Source organism: Lithobates pipiens, unplaced genomic scaffold (assembly GCF_037356315.1).
Source record: "Lithobates pipiens isolate NorthernLeopardFrog02 unplaced genomic scaffold, aLitPip1_a1.2 Scaffold_18, whole genome shotgun sequence".
Lineage (NCBI taxonomy): Eukaryota > Metazoa > Chordata > Amphibia > Anura > Ranidae > Lithobates > Lithobates pipiens.
In genome coordinates, this window is record NW_027507758.1 from 197,628,019 (window position 1) to 197,649,775 (window position 21,757).

At 41.0% G+C, this 21,757-nt stretch overlaps 1 protein-coding gene across 3 annotated transcripts in view; it reads right to left on the bottom strand.

The window, feature by feature from the left end:
* Positions 1–3,168: 3,168 nt before the first annotated feature.
* Positions 3,169–21,757, bottom strand: part of MTR (5-methyltetrahydrofolate-homocysteine methyltransferase) — a 1,186,028-nt gene continuing 1,167,439 nt past the window's right edge. For all 3 annotated transcript variants that reach the window (XM_077486511.1, XM_077486510.1, XM_077486509.1), the window contains one exon: positions 3,169–3,392. Coding sequence is in view for 1 of the 3 variants with exons in the window: in XM_077486510.1 (XP_077342636.1) it covers positions 3,363–3,392 (30 nt within the window). In the remaining 2 variants the exon portion in view is untranslated. The remainder of the gene's footprint in view (positions 3,393–21,757) is intronic.

The window sequence follows — 21,757 nt, forward strand, 5'->3', positions numbered from 1 at the left end:
CGTGGACATGACCCCAGCCGGTAGTGTTTCTGATGAGGTGCTCGGTTGCAAAGAAGGGAAACAACCCATCGCTTCTAGTAGTCGTAGAGGCAGACCGTCCCCATGCCTTCCCAGACCAAATATTTGGAAGAAGATACCCGTGGACAAGCACAGGAAAGCTGTGGGTGTTGTCGCAGAGCTCACAGAATAGTTCTTGCTCCGATGGAGATGACTGGCATTTTGAACCAAGGTTGCCGTGAGTACTTCGAACTTTTCTTTTAAGGCTTTTAGTTGTTAAGCCGTTTTCTGAAGTGAAAAAAAAGATTATGACTAGACCGATCCTGGTCTCCGAGACTTTTGAAATAAGCGGGTGGCAACAGAGTATGGGGTTGGAATTCCCCTATGTTCCAAGGGACATTACGACCATTTTTGAAGAGAATCGTGAGGCATGAGGCCTAGAGGCGATTCAGTTCGCATTGTGTGCTATATAAGTATTTCATTCATTCATTCATGGTATGAGGACGATGTTTGGAGCTATTTAAAAGTACCAAAAAGTACCAAAGCCGCTTGGCAAAAAGGCTTTTAGAGCTGTATGAACGGTTTGTTGGATGTCTACAGCATTGGAGTTATGGTCGGCACATTTATGAGGACAAAGTTGTGATTTGCAGACCGGATAAAGACAGTGCCGTCTATTTTATTACTACTGTGGATGCACAGGGAAAAGATTTAAATTTACAAGATCCCTGTTTCTACTGGTGAACTGTCCCTGAGTCAAGACTTTGAATTTTCAAGGAGAGTTTCTCTTGGTCTTCATCTCTTTGCATTTTTCCTTTGGAACTACTGAACTGTGGGGTAGTTAGACAGAGCCAGTTACACAAAGGAACATCCACCGTGTCAAGATCACTTTACCGGACAAAACTTGTTTTAGTAAGAGACTGCACCTTAGCGAATACCACTAGGTGGCATGAGTCGGCGCAAATAGCACTGTTCTATAAGTAGAGAGAGAAAAAAAAAAGGGGGTTTTAAAGTTTAGAGGAGATTAATTCATTGAGAATGGATAGAATCCTGCCTTCTAATAGTCTGTGTACAGTATATTGTTTGCATGCTTTTCTTCTTTTTCAGGATTCACCAAGGAGCATCTATCAAGCTGCCGGAGAATGGGTGGTTTAGCTAGACAGGCTTGGGTGGTAATCTTTACTGTATGATAACTTTTCTGTTTAACAATGTCTTCACACATACTGGAAAGTTTATTGGTTTCCCTTATCTTTTTTCCCATTCCTACCCTTAATATTTAAGTACTCTAAGGTTTTTGGTAGAATTAGTTTGTTATCTCTGGGTTTCTTTTTTCCTGTCTTTCCCAGATGATGAGGACATTGTCTAAATAAGCAGGGGAAGTGTGTAGCAGCGGTTCCTTTTTTTTTTCCAAAAGTTAAAATTGCCTAAACTGCAGTTTGGTTTGGGTGCAATTGTCTAGATTGGACTTCAGCAGCAGTCTGACTGGAATGCGAGATGTTCGGCCTGGCCACAGGGGGCACCGTCTCTTTTGGCAGGCATGGAACTATGGTCTGGTTAGGTGCTTGAGTTTCTCTCTTGGAGTCCGCCCAGTGGGAGGGGCGCTCTCACTGTGCTTTCTGGGAGAGGGTACTTAAGATGCGGATGTCACATGGTTCGGGGTTCCGGTCCAGAATGATGTACTGACTTCATGGTCCTGGTCCTCCTGACCAGCCCCCAGGAAGGCTATGGCCTGGGGTACGGATCCACCCGACTTTAATGTCTCGGGGCTGGCTAGGCAAGGAAACTAGAAGAAGGATTCTGAGGTGGTTGGGTGCCGTCTCTGGTTTGGGAGAGCCCCAGTGACTTCAAGCATTCCAGGGGAGGACTCTTCAGAAGAAGACCACGTACGGGTTGGTTTCTTAGTAAGAGCCTGGAAGGGCTGAAGTAACCGAGAAACCACCACATTTACATAAATGCTATAATAGTGTTACCTATAAGGCTGAATAGGGAGACAAAGTTATGTAAAAACTCTGATCAAGGCTGGCTTGCATACAGACGGTCACACAAAAGTTCTCTGACCTTTCGATCGTCAAGAATTTGTTGATGTACAACACTACAACGAGCCAAGAAAATGAAGTTCAATGCTTCCGAGCATGTGTAGGAATTTTGTGCATCAGAAATTTGTACAATCAGAATTTCCGATTGGAACTTTTTCCGACTGAAAAATTGAGAACATGCTGTCAATATTTTGCTAGCCGAGATTCCGCCAGCAAAAGTTCGATGGAGCATACACACAATCGCATTTTCCGACCAAAAGCTCTCATCGGACTTTTGCTGGTGAAATTTCCGATCGTGTGTACGGGGCATCAGTGTGTAAATTCCCCATCTATAATCGGTGCCTTGTAAACTGCTTGTGTGCATGACTTGTAGGATAAGTATGTATTGTACACTACAGATCCATCAAGACAAGTATAGCCAAGAACTGGTAATGGAATATAAAAGGGAAAGATCGTCTTACTTTGTCCACATTGCTGGTCCCGACAAGGGTCCAGGCTTAGCCCGTCACAACTGGCATACTCCTGATGTGGCTTCAAGGTCTGAGTACCCCAGCAATGGCCACAGCCCTGGACCCATATAGCACCCTGCCATGAACTACACTCATTGAACTATGTGCCAAGGTGAGCGGTGAATGCAGGATCCAGTGTGCAAAGCAATAATTACAGGCCAGTCCCAAGTTGTACTTGAAGGTAACCCATCAGGAAACTGCTAGTGAGCCATGAAAACAATAGGCAGTCAGATCTTGATAGAAGTGCGAGTCGAAGGAGGTAAAATATGTATGGGAAAAAAGTAGGAAATTGTACTCCAACTGGAGAAAATATTCATCACCTAAGGACACTAGCAAATAAATGGAACCTCACAGAGTAGGCAGAGCTATATGGATACGCTGAGGGTGGAACCAGCAAAGCTTTTGCCAGTGTACAGCCATTTGAAGGTAGTGGCATAAAACCATTGTCTATGAATTGATTCCTATGTCCTGTGCGGTACGATAAAGATATGCATTTTATGTGTACTATCAAGGAGGTCCCGCATCATAAATGTAGTCTGTCACTGTAGTTTCTCCCCAATCTAAAATATCAAACAATAGTTTCAATCATTTTAAATTTTGTAACTTAAAGAAGACATGAAGACGAGAGCTATGCAACATCTAAAACTTTTATTTGTATTTGAAATGTAATAGCTCTTACAGTATAATCATTAAACACTGTATATTTTAGTGTCAAAAACGCTCCAAAAAATTAAACACAATTGGAATTGTGGAGTCCAAATACAGTACTTGAGTTCATTACAGGGAATAGATGACAGATGATATTAGTGGTGTTTTTTCTCTGTTATGTGGGAGGATTCCAAAGGATAGATGCCTGAAATGTAATGCAAAAGTTCTTTAATTGAGGATAAACGTGACATCCTAAGGAGTACAGTATTAAATGAACATAACCACGAGACTTGTTAAAAAAAAAAAAAAAAAAAAAAAAAAGCAGAGGAGAAATGGCATGCAATAATACATTAACGCAACTAAGCAGAGAATGTTTATGAAGATTTAAATGTTTTTGAATGTTGTATTTAGGCTCTTAAAGAGACACTGTTACCAACTAATAGACACGCACAGAAAAAGTAGAATTTTGAATACTTATTTGCGTTTTTCCTTTCCATAAATGATTTTAACTAGTTGCCGACTGTCAAATGAGGGCCAGGCAGTGTGGTGTCATATGACGTCTTCCCATTTAAACAGGGAATGTGCACGATCGTATCGCATCCCTGTTCCTTCGTTGGAGGCCTATCACGGAGACAACGCTCGCCACTGAGTGGGGTGAACAGCCATTGGGTATGGCTGTTTACCACGTGTTCGGCCGTGATGAAGTCACGACCGATCACAGATAGTTCCACTCCCACTGTGCACAGCACATGCGCGCGACCGCACTGCGTGTCGGTGGCGACATGTTCCCGGGAACACTGCTCATCACTGACGGTGGTAAACAGCCATTGGCCGGCTGTTTACCCACGCGATTGGCTGTGATGCTTTCACAGCCAATCACTAAATGTAAACAAACCGCGGTAAACGAGATATTACCAGGTTCTCCTCCTCACACACCGATTGTGCGTGAGAAGGAGATTGCGGTAACAGCTCGTTACTGCCTACAGTGTACACCAACACACACTGATTTCCCCACCCCCAATAAAGAGGACCTGTCACCACCAATCATAGTACCTGTCACTCACAGTCCATCAGAGTACCCGAGTACCTGTCACAGTCCATCAGAGTATCCGAGTACCCCTCACAGTCCACAGTCCATCAGAGTACCCGTCACAGTCCATCAGAGTACCCGTCACAGTCCATCAGAGTACCCGTCACAGTCCATCAGAGTACCCGTCACAGTCCATCAGAGTACCCAAGTACCTGTTCCCCAGGCCATCAGAGTACCCAAGTACCTGTCACCGGGCCATCAGAGTACCCGAGTACCTGTCCCAAGGCCATCAGAGTACCCGAGTACCTGTCCCAAGGCCATCAGAGTACCCGAGTACCTGTCCCAAGGCCATCAGAGTACCCGAGTACCTGTCTCAAGGCCATCAGAGTACCCGAGTACCTATCCCAGTCCATCCGAGTACCTGTCACAATCCATACGAGTACCTGCGTACCCATCAGCGCCCTTCAGAGTACCCAAATACCAGTCACTAGGCCATCAGAGTACCTGTCACCAGGCCATCAGAGTACCTGAGTACCTGTCACCAGGCCATCAGAGTACATAGTAAGGTTGAATAAAGACACCAGTCCATCCAGTTCAACCTGAGCAAGTGTCTACAATTGTCCCTATTCCTGTACATTGCACAACCACATTGGTCCCTACCCTCAAAAAGCCCACAATCCAAGGTTCCCATTCATATACTAGGGCCAATTTTGGACAGAAGCCAATTAACCTACCTGCATGTCTTTGGAGTACCTGTCACCAGGCCATCAGAGTACCCATCACCAGGCCATCAGAGTACCCGAGTACCTATTTGCAGCCCATGCCTCATAGAATATACGTTGGGGTGTTTGTTTTCAAAATGGGGTCATTTTGTGGGTAATTCCATTGTCCTGGTGCTCCTGGACCTTCAAAAGTGTGATGGGTAGGATTGAAATGAGATGTGTAATTTATGCTCCTAGCTCGCCTGAAGGTACTACATCAATGTTTGGCCTCTCTATGTGGCCAGGCTGTGTAAAAAGTATCACACATGTGGTATTGCCATACTCAGGAAGAGTAGTAGAATGCATGTTGGGGTATATTTTTTGCTATACACATGCTATGTGTTAGAAATATCTTATAAATGGACAACTTTGTGTAAAAAGAAAAAAAAAATAAGTTTTTATTTTTTTTCCACATTTTCCAAAAACGTCTGGAAAAAAAAAAATGAACCATTCAAAAGACTCATTCTGCCTCATAGATCATACGTTGGGGTGTTTGCTTTCCAAAATGGGGTAATTTTGCAGGCAATTCCATTGTTCTGGTGCTCCAGGGCCTTCAAAATTGTAATAGGTGGTTGACAAATGAGATGTGTCATTTTTGCTCGTAGAATGTCTGAAGGTGCTACTTCAATTTTGGTCCTCTGTATGTGGCCATGCTATGTAAAAGTCTCACGTGGTATTGCCATACTCAGGAAGAGTAGCAGAATGTATTTTGGGGTGTAATTTGTTGTATGCATATGCTGTGTGAGAAATAACCTAATATGACAAGTTTGTAAAAAAATAAAAATAAACAAAAACTTAATTTTGCAAAGAATTGTGGGGAAAAAAATGACAACTTAAAAAAAACTCACCATGCTACTTAATACCTTGGAATGTCTACTTTATAAAAAGGGGTCATTTGGGGGTATTTGTACTTTCCTGACTTGTTAGTGTCTCAAGAAATGAGATACACCTGATGTACTGAAGGCCTGATCAGATGTGATAAATTTTCAGTGATTGGCACCATAATTTGTAGCCCAAATATACACTAATCTGGGTTAATTTTACCAAAGATATGTAGCAGTATAAATTTTAGCCAACATTTATGAAGAAAAATTGCTAATTAGCAACATTTTATGACAGAAACAAAGAAAAAGGTATTTTTTCACAAAATTTAAGTTTTTTTTTTACATTTATTTATAGCACAAAAAATAAAAAACCCACTAGTGATTAAATACCACTAAAAGAAAGCTCTATTTGTGTGGAAAAAAGGACGCAAGTTTCATATGGGTACAGTGTTGCATGACTAAATTGTCAAACTGTGAGAAAGCGCTGAAAGCTGAAAATTGGTCTGGTCAGGAAGGTGGTGTAAGTGCACTGTATTGAGGTGGTTAAAGAGGTTGTAAAGGTAAAAGTTTTGTTATACCTTAATGCATTCTGTGCATTAAGGTAAAATCTTTTTAAAAGTAGCATACCCCCCCAGCCCCCCTAAATACTTGCCAATCTTGATCCACGATGTCCAGGGCGACGAAACGCGTCAGTAGAACCTCACTGCTGTAACCATTCTGACAAAAGCGCTATATCTACAATTGTAGACACTCACTCAGGTTGAACTGGATGGACTGGTGTCTTTATTCAACCTTGCTAACTATGAAACTATCTACTACAGGAATGTAAGTGTGATACTATTTAATTAATAAAATTAAGAGTTTTACGGAATTACACTATGTTGGTTCCATCTTTTCATCCCGTATGATCGTGTTTTAGTGGAGTGTGGTCTGCTTTTTTAATTGGAGGATAGTCTGACATTGCGTGTGATTTGGAGGAGTTTTTTGCACTAATCTGGTCTATACCTCATGATTCCCTGGAGATCACCCAACCAATTTACAATAAAGCTTTGTCGATCCTTCGGGCATATGCCTGTTTGGGTCCAATGCATCTGGTAAGCCTTGAATTTGTTCTCGGTGGTGGTAATCACATAACGGTGTATTGTGCACTTTTTTGGATTCCTTGATGGACTCTTTTCATTCACTTTTCACGTAAATAAGGAAAAAGGAGTTACAGTTGTTCATCTGTTCTATGGACAGTATATAGAAGGCCTTTTTCGATTCATTTCATTGTATTTTTTTCACATGTAATTTTATATACACATATTGAACTATTATAGATGTTACTTATATTTATATATGAGTTCACAAATTTTGTATAGATGTTTATATGATTATTATATTTAGCGCGGCACTTTTCTTTATTATTCAATCTTGATCCATTGCTGTGCATGTCTGCATCAGCTCTTCTCCCCTCTTTCGAATGCATAGCTGAAAGAAGCAGGAGCTGTTGTCAGTCAAAAGCTGTGAGTAGAGAGCGGGGGCCAAGCAAACACCCTGGCTTGGAATTGAGCACGTATGAGTGCCCCCCTAAAAAGTAGATTCTTGTGGGGGCACTCAGAAGGGGCATGGATTCAGGAGAAACACGGGACCACATAAGAGGAGGATTGGGGCTGCACTATGCAAAACGTATTGCACAGAGCAAGTATATTATGTTTATTTATTCACAGCCAATCAGCGGGTCCTTACCACATGATCATCTGTGTCCAATCAAAGTTGATCACGGATGTAAACAGAAGCCGGTTATCGACACTCCTTTCCTCATGCTGGTAACCGACTTGTGTAAAAGGGACATTATCCACTTGCCCACTGGGCACTTAAACCCCCTTCCTAACCAGGGGCGGATCCAGGGGGGGGAACAGGGCAACTTCCCCCCCAAAATAGCACTGACTGACATTACATGTCTGTCTCACTCACAATGTCACTTGCTCAAGTTGCTCTGCGGCTGCCGCTGCAGAGTCTCTCACATCAGCCGATCAGCGGCACAGAGAGAGAGACTCGACCAATAGCAGGAGGAACAGGTGGGTGGAGGCTCTTCTCTGCACTCATTGCCAACGCCTGGGCTGCCTGGCGTCTATCAACTAGTGACGTCAGTGAGTAACGTCGGACTCCAGTCCCACTCTCAGAGCCGACGTGACTCACTTCAATAGGAGCTGCTGGAGAACAGGCCAGGCCAGGGAGAGGAGAGAACAGTTGCAGTCGCACTGCCGCAGTTGCAGTCTGTTTAAACTTTACAGAGTACAGACTGAGTGTGTGTTAATAGCAGTTGTTCCACCATTCTTCTAACGACCGCTAACATTATCCAGCGTCCACAGTCAGTGACTACAGAGTGCCAGCATTCTTCTTTCTCCGCCCCTGACTGTGTTGGCCCCACCCACTGCACGCACCCTCCTCCCTCCATCTTGTCCATGCTACAAGCCTCCACCGCCCCTGAGTTAGTGTTGGCTCCACCCACCTCCTCCATCTTCTCCACCTTGCGTAGTCTGCAGAGAGGCATGACTTGAATAAAGTATTACAGGGAGAAGATTTATTGAGAAGATTACTGGATCCATCCATCTCCACTCCATTGCTCCTGCATGGGAACCCCTCCCCTGACCAGAGCACCAAAATAATTGACTAAACGTGAATAAAAGTATGAATGAATGTCATGTGACAAATCGCAAAATACATGTGTGCCATTATGTATGAAAAAAAAAATGCCCTTTTAGTCTTGACTTGTTTAATCTTCATCCCTGCGTTACTTTGGCTGATAATTGCGCGGTTGTGCAATGCTGTACCGAAATAAAATGTATGTCCTTTTCTTCCCACAAATAGATTTTGGTGGTATTTGATCACCTCTGCGGTTTTTATTTTTTGTGATATAAACAAAAAAAGAGCTACAATTTTGGAAAAAAAAAAAAAAAAAACAATATTTTTTTGCTTTTTGCTATAAAAAATGTACTTCCTCAGTTTAGGCAATAAGTTCATATTGATTAGTTTGAGCAAAATTCTTAGCATCTACAAACTAGATTCATTGCATTTATATTTAATTTTTTTTTTACTAGTAATGGGGGTGATCAGTGATTTTTAGTGGTACTGCAACATTGCAGCGGAGAGATCGGACACCTGACACACTTTTGACACTTTTTGTGGACCAGTGACACTAATAAAGTGATCAGTGCTAAAAAACATGCACTGTCATTGTGCTAATGACACTGGCAGGGAAGGGGTTAAAAGAGGTTGATCAAAGGGTTAACTGTGTGCCCAGGGGGTTCTTGTTAACTGTGTGGGGGATGGACTCACTAGATGAACAGAGTGATCCGTGTTCCTGGTTAGCAGGAACACAAGATCGCTCTGTTCATCTCTGACAGAACGGTGGTCTGCCTTGTTTACATCTGCAGACCGCGGTTCTATCTCTGTGGGGGCGATCATGGGTGGCTGGCAGACATCGCTTCCACCAGACTCGCTGATTGGCTCCCCCTCTGGCCAATCAGTGCGCACATTTCCTGACTATTGCACGAAATGGCCTACAGGTATGTAGTTTCACGCAACAGAGCCGACCTGCTGCAGTATATGTACTGCAGCTGGTCAGCGAGTGGTTACTCTAATTATAATGCAGAATATTGATTTAAATGCAGAGCTGCAGAAGAGAAAACAGTGCTTTAATCTGGCCGCCTGAATTTATTTTTTATATTTTCATTTTTTAAACATTTGTTAAATCAATAACTCTAGCACTGAATTTTAAACACTGACATGGCAATTGAGCAAAGATTTTTGGTATTTCATCATGGTACAAAAGTTTATAGCCTAAAGGAAACAGAAAAGGTGAGTTTATAAGGAAAACAATGTAACCAATGTTGCTGTTATTTTAGGAAGAACCTTAGGCCCCTTTCACATGGGGCGGATTCTGTTTTAAACAGCAGGGGATTGGCCGACATATCCCCTGTTGATTGGAGCAGAGCGGGCGGATGACATCTGTATCCGGCAAGTTTCTGAAGAGCAAACACGGACTAAGCCTGCTCTACTCTGAGCGACTGGGTGCAAACGGACTCCGCTTTCTGTTTACACCCAACTACTTCTAACCCGATTTGCCAACAAAGAAGAGGGCAGATCCCCATCATCCCCTTCCATTTTTTTTTTTAGAGCAAATTGGAGAGGCCAATTTACACCTGCCTGTCTATAGGAATGCATTGACCTTTCCACTCAGGTCCCCCTGAAAAACTGACTGACAGACTTGATCATTAGAACCCCTGACAATTTTTTTTTATTGCTGTTGGGCACTGATAAGGCTGCATTTAATGGGCACTGGTGAGGCTGCATTGGTCTCTTGTATCATGTCTGCAGTCTCTGACCATCTCCTGTATCGTGTCTGCAGTCTCTGACCATCTCCTGTATCATGTCTGCAGTCTCTGACCATCTCCTGTATCATGTCTGCAGTCTCTGACCATCTCCTGTATCATGTCTGCAGTCTCTGACCATCTCCTGTATCATATGTCTGCAGTCTCTGACCATCTCCTGTATCATATGTCTGCAGTCTCTGACCATCTCCTGTATCATATGTCTGCAGTCTCTGACCATCTCCTGTATCATATGTCTGCAGTCTCTGACCATCTCCTGTATCATATGTCTGCAGTCTCTGACCATCTCCTGTATCATGTCTGCAGTCTCTGACCATCTCCTGTATCATGTCTGCAGTCTCTGACCATCTCCTGTATCATGTCTGCAGTCTCTGACCATCTCCTGTATCATGTCTGCAGTCTCTGACCATCTCCTGTATCATGTCTGCAGTCTCTGACCATCTCCTGTATCATGTCTGCAGTCTCTGACCATCTCCTGTATCATGTCTGCAGTCTCTGACCATCTCCTGTATCATGTCTGCAGTCTCACGACGCCCTTCCGGGGGAGGAGTCTGTAATGGTGCGTGTCTGCATCTAGCGTCCAGGAGCTCCATGGCCCCCACCGCATGGATAACGCCGCCGATAGCGGCTACCCGATGATCTCCCCCTTCCGACCCGTCCCACTGGCTGCCTCTCTCCGCAAGTATCTCCTCAGCCTCCCCCCTTCGTTCCTTCCCCTCGGACCGGGACGCACGACAACGGGCTGAGCGGTTCCCTCGTTAGGGACTTGGACCCCCCTGTGAGGCTTCAGTGATCCCTTCGTTAGAGCACTCGTACACCGGCGTGACTGGTCTATTGGCACTGCGGGCTGTGCTCGGCAATCTTCGGTAAGCCTCTGAAAGGTTTGCTTAGAGCTCCGGGTGCCATCTACTGGATAAAGTAAGACACTGCCTATAGAATATATAAGAGTGTATTGTGCTTAGGAAAAAAAAAAAAAAAAGCCTGAGTTTGCTGAATCCTGGATAGAATCCAATAAGAAGATAAAGCCTTGCTCCAAAAAAATTACGGGGTAAGTGGATATACAAGTATAAAGTATTGAAAGTACTCCGTATTGTATTTTCTGTCAAAAAGTGGGATTGTGTGGTAAAGCAGCAAGATCAACATTAACAAATAATTAGGAACATACCTTTTCTGTGGCATGAATGTATGGGCAAGTAATTAAAGCGGTAAAGTAAAATTAAGCGATTTACCTCAATAAAAGGAAATTTGGGATATCAAGCGATCCTGCTTGATTAAAAAAAAAAAAAAAAAAAAACTGAGTGGAAAAATGAGTATGAAGAGGCTGAGGGCCATATGAAGGTAAGGCAAAAACACAGTGATAATAAGAAACTTTAAAACCAAATTGCAGTGGATAAGGAAGATCGCTGACACCCGTGGATATTAAATAAAATACAAAAAAAGTGTAAGAAGGGGGAAGAGGCACATTCAATAATAGCAATAGAGGCGACTAACTAAAGCTGTGCTAGATGAAGGGAAAAACAGCAAGAGCAGGGGCAACCCCGAAATCCCCACGTCGGAGCTTAGTCGCCAGCCCAGGTGCCATGAACAAATATGTTACACAGACGGCACTCAGAGAAACAACAGGCAGAAAAACCTCAATCCCAATACATAAAAACCCAACAGACAGAAAGTACCGAAAAAAGGGAAAGAGAAAAGAGCAGAAAAGAGAAAAGAAAACTTCAAACTCAAAATATTTCCGCACAAGACATGGATGTATTACTTGACGCTCCACCAGAGGAAGGAACAGGCTTAATAATTGAACAAGATCAAAGTGTTGAATTTTTAACATCCCAACAGACACAACAAGAAAATCTTCAAGTATTGCCCACTAAAAATGAGATAATCTCTATGTTTGCGGCTCTGGAAAATACCATGAAAGTAGAAATGGAAAGATTACATCAGAACCTAGGACATATACTTGAAAGGGTGGTAGAGGTGGAAAAAAAAGTGGAAAAAGACACGAACATAATAAAGAATTTGGAAGCAGAAATACAAAGTTACAAAAACGACACAGCAAGATCAAGCATTTAAGATCGAAAATCAAGAAAATAGACACAGAAGAAAAAATCTAAGAATACGAGGTGTCCCAGACGCACAACAACGAGAGGATCTAGCGGATATAATTAAGAAGATTTGTAATCCCTTAATGAACAAAGAAAGTACTAGTGAGATAAAAATTGAAAGGGTGCATAGAGTAAGGAAACCTAAAGGTCTCCCACAAGAAACGCCACGAGACATTATAGTGCGATTCCAAAACGAAGAAGAAAAATACCAAATATGGAAGAATATTAGATCAAAAGCACCACTAAGATATGAAGGAAATGATATTCAGATATTTCAAGATATCTCACTGGAAACTTTGAAGAGGAGAAGAGCCCTAAAACCGTTACTGACAATTCTGGTTGAGAACGAAGTGCAATATAATTGGGGTTTTCCGGCAAGTTTAATAGGGAGAAAGGATGGCCGCACAGCAAGATTAAGATTTTTAGAAGAAACCGCAGAATTTTGTGGAAAATTGGGGATCCCGGTCCTGGGGGGAGGGGTGGAGGAGAGGGGAGGGAATAGAGACGAAAATTAGTCCCCCCCCTTCTCACGAGGAGATGGGGGAGACGAGAAAGATAGAGTTATAAATTAGTGAGGGGGGGAGTTATACTCCCAGTAGGGAGGGACGTCTTTCTTTCTGGTCGAAGAGGGGGGGGAAGGGTGCGGTGGGGGTAGGGGGGCCCCTCGTACGTGGATTAACCACCCCGCCAAAGAAAGATGGGATGGGCGATCGCACCTTTGAGCAGAATTCCACCCTAGGGCCAAGGGATAACTGGAACGAGGACGTTCCAGATAAAAGGTCCCGGACCAGTTGGTCAAATATACATCTAACGGGGGGATGGGGAGGGGGGCGGGATGGGAGGGTAAAGGGGGAATGGGAGGTGGGCGGAGGGAGGGGGGGGAGGGCTAAATCTGTTGACAAGAAACCATTGCTCCTACTAAAAAAGGATAGAAAAAATGTTAAACACGTATAATGCCGGAAATCAAAATAGTAACATACAATGTCAGAGGAATGAATTCTCCAAAAAAAAGGTACAATATACTAAGGGAGCTGGAGGGTTATTCAGCAGACATCGTGTTTTTACAAGAAACGCATTTGGCTCTAGACTTAAGTATCAGATTAAACACACAGTATTTTCCAACGTGGTATTATGCAGACACCCCAATCAGGGGCTCTAGGGGAGTGGCAATTGGGATCTCTAAAAAAGTCAATTGGAAAATAGAGGAAATAAAAACGGATCCACAGGGGAGGTACTTATTCGTAAAAGGATTAATAGAAAGAGTTAGATACACACTAGTAAATATATACTGTCCCAATAAAGGCCCAAAGAAATATTTAAATAAAATGCTGAATATTTTAGAAACATGCAAACAGGGCCATATAATCTTGGGAGGGGATCTAAACTTCGCCATGGATCCATATATAGATAGCACTTCACTGGGTATGGTACACGAAATCAAACAACATAGAACCCTGAAAAAGAAGATGCTGCAGCATCAATTAATGGACACTCGGCGAATACTTAATTTAAGGAAAAAGGATTACACATACTATTCCACAGTACACGATATGTATGTTAGATTGGACTATATATTTGTAGACCACGAACTACTAGAAAACATATTGGAAGTCAAAATAGGATCTATAACCCTTTCGGACCATGCACCTGTAACAATAAAATTAAAAGATCTAGGAAGAGAACATAGTACAGGGCTATGGAGACTAAATGAGTCCCATCTGGAAGATGTGGAAACTGAAAACATTATTAAATATGAAATTGAACAATATTTTCTAGCCAATGACTCAGAGGAGATCCCAAGGGCTACACTCTGGGAGGCCCACAAAGCCCTAATCAGGGGGAAATTAATATCCATAGGATCCTGGGTAAAAAAAGAGAGTGAAAAGAAGTTGAACGACTTAAAAAAAGAACTTCACTTATTAGAACAAAAACACAAGGGTCAACTCGATAAAAACATATATAAAGAAATAATACATAAACGTACTCAATTAAACAATAGAATGGAGCAAGAAGCAAGAAAAACCTATAAATACGTAGCTAAAGAAAGATACATGTGGGGTAATAAACCTGGGAAACAATTGGCCAGAATAGTAAGGGATAAAAAAGCTATGAATTATATAGAAAAAATCAAAAACGCGAATGGTGAAATAAAATACAGAACATCTGAGATAGCAAACGCATTTAAAACATATTATAGCGCAGCTATACTCAATCAGGAACAAGGAGACTGAAAGTCAGAAGGAGATCAGGAAAATTAAAATACAAGAATACCTGAGGGAAGCAGATCTACCAAAGATAACCCCCGAAATGTCCAATAGCCTAGAGGCCCCAATCACTCCAGAGGAAATTGAGCATGCAATAAAGGACATGCCCAATGGGAAAAGCCCAGGACCAGATGGTTTCACCATCAGGTATTATAAAAAATTCAAACAGCTGTTGGTCCCACAGTTATGTAAACTCTGGAACAAACTGGCAGAGGATGAGCTCCCGAGGAAAGAATCACTCCTAGCTAATATTATATTAATTCCAAAACCGGGTAAAGATCCTTCGATTTGCTCTAATTACCGTCCAATTGCACTCTTGAATACAGATATTAAATTGTATGCAAAAGTGTTGGCAACGAGGATAAAAAACCTACTCCCAGAATTGATCAATGAAGACCAAGCAGGATTTGTACCAGGGAGGGAGGGCCGAGATAACAGTTTGCGAACGCTGTTATTAATGGGGAAGGATAAGGAAACCAAGCCTCCAATGATTTTGGTCTCGATTGACGCAGAAAAAGCTTTTGACCGAGTCGATTGGAGCTTTATAATGGAAACATTACAGTCAACGGGACTTGGCCCAAAAATGCTAAAATGGGTAAACAACCTATATACATATCCATCAGCCAGAGTGGGGGTAAATGGGAGTATGTCGTCCGCGTTCGATATGCAGAATGGTACAAGACAGGGGTGCCCCCTCTCGCCATTGCTATACGTGTTAGCTCTGGAACCCTTACTAGCAAAAATTCGCAACAATCCAGTCATAGAAGGAATAAGAATGGGGGGGAAGAACATAAAGTGGCGGCATACGCGGACGACATACTCCTTTATTTGATCAACCCCCAAACATCCCTATCAGGTATGATGAAGGAGATCAGAGACTACGGGGCCCTTTCTAATTTCAAAATAAACGCAATTAAAACAGTTATCCTGAATATCGGATTAGATCTACACGAGGAAGAAAAGATACGGCATAAATTCCCTTTCATATGGGAAAAAAAAGAAATAACATATTTAGGGATCAAAATAACAAAAACGATCTGGGGGTTATATCAAGCTAATTATATCCCGTTGATAAACGAAGTCAAAGCGTTATTAACGAAGATGAATAAAGGAAAAATATCTTGGATGGGAAGAATCAGTGTGCTGAAGATGGTGGTATTACCAAAAATTATATATAAAATGCAAATGCTTCCGATAAATATCCCAATAGGTTTTTTTAATATATTAAGAACATTATTTTCAAAATTTATTTGGCAAAATAAAAAACCCAGGATAAAATTTAACTTATTAACTAGGAAAAAAAATAGAGGAGGAAGGGCACTACCAGATATTCACAGATATTACTTAGCAATTATTTTTACAAGATTGGTTGAATGGACAAATCAAAACACGAAAAAAAAATGGGCAAAAATAGAGGAGATATTGACCGGGTCACAGTTAAAAAAAAAAATATATGGATTCCACCAAAATTTAGAGCAATTAGTAGTAGGACGCACAAAATCACTTTAACGGCACTAAAAAAATGGGACACAACACAGTGCAAAAACAAATGGCAATATAATTCACCATTAATCCCCCTGGAGGGAGCGAGTTTTTTTATACCAGGTCACGACACATCATTAGGGAATCAAATGAGGGATTTACAATTAAAAGACATCATAAGGGAGGGGAAGTTAATGTCAAAACAAGATTTAATGACGAAGCACAATTGGCAAATATTGAAGGACTGGGAATACCTCCAGATTCAGCACTTCGTTAATTCCATCCCAAAACCAATAAGAAATGAAAAAAGGTTAAAAGCAATGGAAAAATTATGTACAAAGAAAAGAGCAGTTAAACATTGTGTCTCACAACTATACGACTGGTTATCTGAAATAGAAGGCCAAGGACAAATCCCATTTATAGCAAAATGGGAGAGGGACTTGGGTTATGAAGTCGATGAGACCCAAATGATTAACTCAGTATATTATTCTGTATTTGATATAAGATCAATGGAAGTAAATTATAAATGCCTAATGAGATGGCATTTAACACCAGATAAATTACATAGAATGGAACCATCCAACTCCAAGTTATGCTGGAGAGAATGTGGGAAACCGGGAACGATATTCCACTTCTGGTGGGAATGCCCAGTAATAAATCAATATTGGAGTAAAATTACAGAATATATAGAGAAAATAACAGGGCAAAAAATACCTTTAACCCCAGGGGAATGTTTGTTTTTAGGGGTAGATGTAAAAACGTGTAAGCACTTCAAAAGAAGTATACAAAACTCATTAACACCCGTTTTACTCAATGCTGCAAAAGCTCTAATACCAAAAAATTGGTTACAGGTGAAACAACCCCTGATCAGAGATTGGATCCAAAGAATAGAATATATCAATAATATGGAATACTTAAGAAAAATGGAGGAAAATAAAATGATAAAATATGGTAGAACGTGGGAAAAGTGGAGAATTTTTAAAAAGACGAAGCATTATACCCAAGCATTATTGGAATAAAGAGTAGTGGGTATGGGGAAGGTCAACAGATGGGGAGAAGATGGAAGGGTGGGCGTGGGAAAAATCTAACAAAATAAGGAGTTAAATAAAGAGATAAGGTAGTAAGAATAAGATGGCAATGATAACCAAGTAGATGTCAATTTTATTGTTGGTTCTTTGTATGGTTTTCTCTTTTTAATGGAAAATATTAAACTGAATAAAGCTTATAAAGGAAAAAAAAAAAAAAGAGATTGGGAAAAGAAAACGAAACTTTTGCCACAATGATGCTAAGAACACAGGATAAGATTCAGACAGTCAATCTGATTAGAATCCATAAAAAAACAAATCTGACTGAGTGGTAAGAAAAAAAAAAAAAAAAAAAAAAATGTCTGCAGTCTCTGACCATCTCCTGTATCATGTCTGCAGTCTCTGACCATCTCCTGTAACATGTCTGCAATGTATTCTTGCAATATTTAAACAGGGGGACAGTTCAGTTACGGTACATGTCAACAATGTGTGTGCAGTGTTGTTCTATAAAGCCAATTACTTTATGTAGTGTGCACTTTTGTACTTTAATTATAGAAACCGCAAAATGAGCCAGAAAAGAGTGAACCGCAGGACTATAGATTCTTTCTTCAGTGCCAGTGCAAAAAAAGTCATCAGGAGAAAAGCCAATAGTAGAAAGCACTTCAAGAATGGAAATTGACACTACCCTTCCATCCTGTTCTAGGACATATGTAGAGGCAATTTCTGGTGAAACAGATCCTAATGTGTCGCCACTGTCTGTTGATACCCCGCCTCAAGCCAGCGGGCACACTCACATCGGCACACATTCTTGGGAAAAAAATCAGCTACTACATTAAATGCTTGCTACTGGAAAATCCATGGCAACCTCCTCCTGGATATGAATTACCTTTCTCTGTTCAGAACATGACTTCCAAGAATGGAGAAACCCGGGAAATAAAGAGATACTTCAAAATCCACACAAAATTATTTAATCAGGTGTTGTGGTGATGTCATTGTAGCTAGAAGTAAAGAGGCTTGCTATTTTAGTATAATATTTGATGAAACTACAGACATTTCCCATACTGAACAACTTACAACGAACTTTAGATATGTCTACAATGGATCGATTCGTGAGGATTTTATAAAATTTGCAATGTGAAGTGGTCTCACTAACTTAAATCTACATTATTACCCTTAACCTTTTTGGAAAATTTTCTTTTTCCTAACCTTTTTTAATTTTTTCAATCGTCCTGTCCCCCTTTTTTGGTCTTATCCCCTTCTGGGGCTCATCCACGAAGAAATAACATTGCTAAAAGCTCCTGAAGAAGCGTTATCCAATAAACACGAAACATGTAGAGCACCAGAACATACTTAAGTTTCGGCTATATATTTGATATCCTCTACGTTTTATATATGTACAAACTGTTAGTTTTTAGCTGTAGATTTTGTCTGGACTGTATCAATTTTAATAGGATATCAAATGAGACTTAATGTGTATTTATAAGGAGAAAATTTCCTGTTTTCTTTTTAATTTTGATTGTTTATAATATATATATATTTTTTTTTTAAATAAACAAAAATACTTTCTTGAATATGTCGGTTGTTTTCACAACTGTTCTTTATGCCCAAAAAGTCCAATTGAACCCACACTTTTCTCTGAGATCTTTTATGTGAAGGTTCTCTTATTATTTTTTATGTTCATTCCCAATCCCTGAATTTCCCAAAAATTCACATCTGAATGTTTGACTAATACAATGGCAATCATGGAGAATATGCGATGTAACGCTGATGGGACTTTTTCCACTTTGCATATGGAAGCTACAGAATTGGCATCAGAACTTGGAGTGGAACTATAATTGCCACGTCTTGTAGGCAGGCAAGTGCACAGATTCAATTACAAAGTAGAATCAACTGAATACTACAGGAAATCGTATATTCCCTTGCTGGACAACAGTATTAATGATTTAAAAACTTGTTTTACAGAAAATTCGATGCAGTGTTTCCAGATTCAAATCTTGATGCCAGCAGTACTATTTTGAAAAAAAAGGGAAACCATGATTCCTGTGGCTGTGCAATCATTATCAATGCGTTTCCACCCTTTTCTAGCTGATGGTAAGCAGAAGATAATGCAGACATTGCTGCAGGGAGAAGTAAGTCTATGGCTTACAAAGTGGAAATGAGAGTTATCACAACATAAGGAAATTCCAAAAACAGTTCTTGAAGTGTTGGACTTGTGTGACCAGGACCTCTTCCCAACCATCGGAAGTTTACTTCTGATCTTAGCTACTCTTCCTGTAAGTGTGGCCACAGCAGAGAGATCTTTCTCAACCCTCCATCGTGTTAAAACATGGCTTCGTTCACAAATGGTGGAGGACCGGTTAAATTGCTTGTGTTTACATTACATTCATAGAGATATTCCTATGAATACTGACCGAGTTATTGAGCTGTTTGCCAAACAAGGAAAATGAAGACTTGAGCTAATTCTGTGAATTTTTCAAGTTATGTAATTTACAAATAAAATGTTTATGTTGTGTGTTTTGGAGACAGTGGAGAGTGATGTTTGGGTTCTGCTATTTTTTTCCCTCATAATTTTATTTTGTTTGTGAATATTTTGTCTGTTAATATTCTGTTATAAGTATACAAACTGGCTATGATTTCTGTAATAATAAAGTTATATGTGGTTAAACCTATCCTGTGTGTTTGTAATGTAATAATCTAATCTGGAATGATAAAAGCGTCACTGTTTTAAACAAGGTTAGGACTTTACAATGTTAGAATTCTGTAAGCAACACCTTATTTTCTTGCAGTGCCCCTCCCGTGCAACACTGTACCCATATGAAATTTGTGTCCTTTTTTCCACACAACTAGAGCTTTCTTTTGGTGGTATTTAATCACCATTTTTTTTCCCTATAAATGAAAAAAAGACCAAAAATTTGGTAAAAATTTTTATTTTTCTTAATTTGTAAAATTGTTTTGCAAATTTGTAATTTTTTTGCTTCATAAATTTTGGCTTTTTGTGAAAGTAATAATCTACAAGCCAATAGTAATAATGCCAATCATTGAAAATTGATCACACCCAATGTTCGGATGGCCTCTAATTTCTTGGGACCCCAACAAGCCAGGACAGTACAAATACCCCCCTTTTTAGACAGTCCAAGGTATTTAGTAAGAGGCATGGTGAGTTTTTTGAAGTTGTGATCTTTTCCCACAATTCTTTCCCACAATTTTTGTAAAAAAATTTTTTTCCTCCAAATGGTCATATTAACAGATTATTTCTCACACACAGCATATGCATACTTACACCCCAAAATACATTCTGATACTCCTCCTGAGTATGGCGATACCACATATAATTTCTAAACTACCTCTTACACTCTTGAAGGTCCTGGAGAACCAGGACAATGGAAACATCCAAAAAATGACCCCATTTTTGAAAGTAAACATCCCAAGGTATATTCTATGAGGCATAATGAGTCTTTTGAACATGTCATTTTTTTTCCAAAAGTTTGTGGAAAATGTGGAAAGAAAATTAAATTTTTTTTTGTTTTTTTTTTACTACTCCTTGAGTATGGCGATACCAAGTGTGAGACTTTTACACAGCCTGGCCACATACAGAGGCCCAACATGCAGGGAGCACAATCAGGTGTTCTTGGGACATTTTTGTGAGGCACTGATGGGCACTGTAGTGGAATGGATTAGCACCGATGTGGCGCGGATGAGAACCGACGTGGCGCGGATGAGAACCGACGTGGCGCAGATGAGAACTGATGTGGCATGGAAGAGCACTGATGTGGCTTGAATGAGTACTGATGTGGCATGGATGTGGCACGAATAAGCAGTGATGTGGCATAAATGGGCACTGATGTGGCACAGATCACTGATGTGGCACGATTGATCACTGATGTGGCATGGATGTGGCACAGATCACTGATGTGGCACGGATGAGCACTGATATGGCACGAATGAGCCATGGATGGGGATGGATGAGCATGGATAAGCCAGGGATAAGCCAGGGATGGAGCATGGGTGAGCATGAATGAGGATTGATGAGCAAGGGATAGAGCATGGATGAGCATGAATGAGCCAGGGATGGAGCATGGATGAGGATGGATGAGCCATGAATGAGGATAGATGAGCCTGGGATGAAGCATGGATGAGCATGAATGAGCAAGGGATGGAGCATGAATGAGCCATGGATGGAGCATGAATGAGGATAGATGAGCCTGGGATGAAGCATGGATGAGCATGAATGAATGAATGAGGATGGATGGGCCAGGGATGGAGCATGAATGTGAATGGATGAGCCAGGGATTGAACATAGATGAGCATGAATGAGCCATGAATGAGGATGGATGAGCCAGGGATGGAGCATGAATGAGGATGGATGAGCCAGGGATGGAGCATGGATGAGCTTGAATGAGGATTGATGCACCAGGGATGGAGCATGGATGAGATTGAATGAGGATGGATGAATGTGCTCTTAATATGAGAAGGAGGATTTTTCTTCTTTAAGCTGAAGCTTGATCAATCACTTGACAAATCCATTTGGAAAATAGTGGATCTGGATGCTGCCTGTCCATATCTTGGACCCTCTGGCAGTACAAAAAAAACCTGTGTTTTGCGAACCTGAGCGGTGGCCCTTGAATAGATTCTGATCGCTCTTACAACATCAAGAGACTGTAGTGCTTTCTCTTCCCCAGATTAAGGCTTCTGGGGAGAAAGAAGGA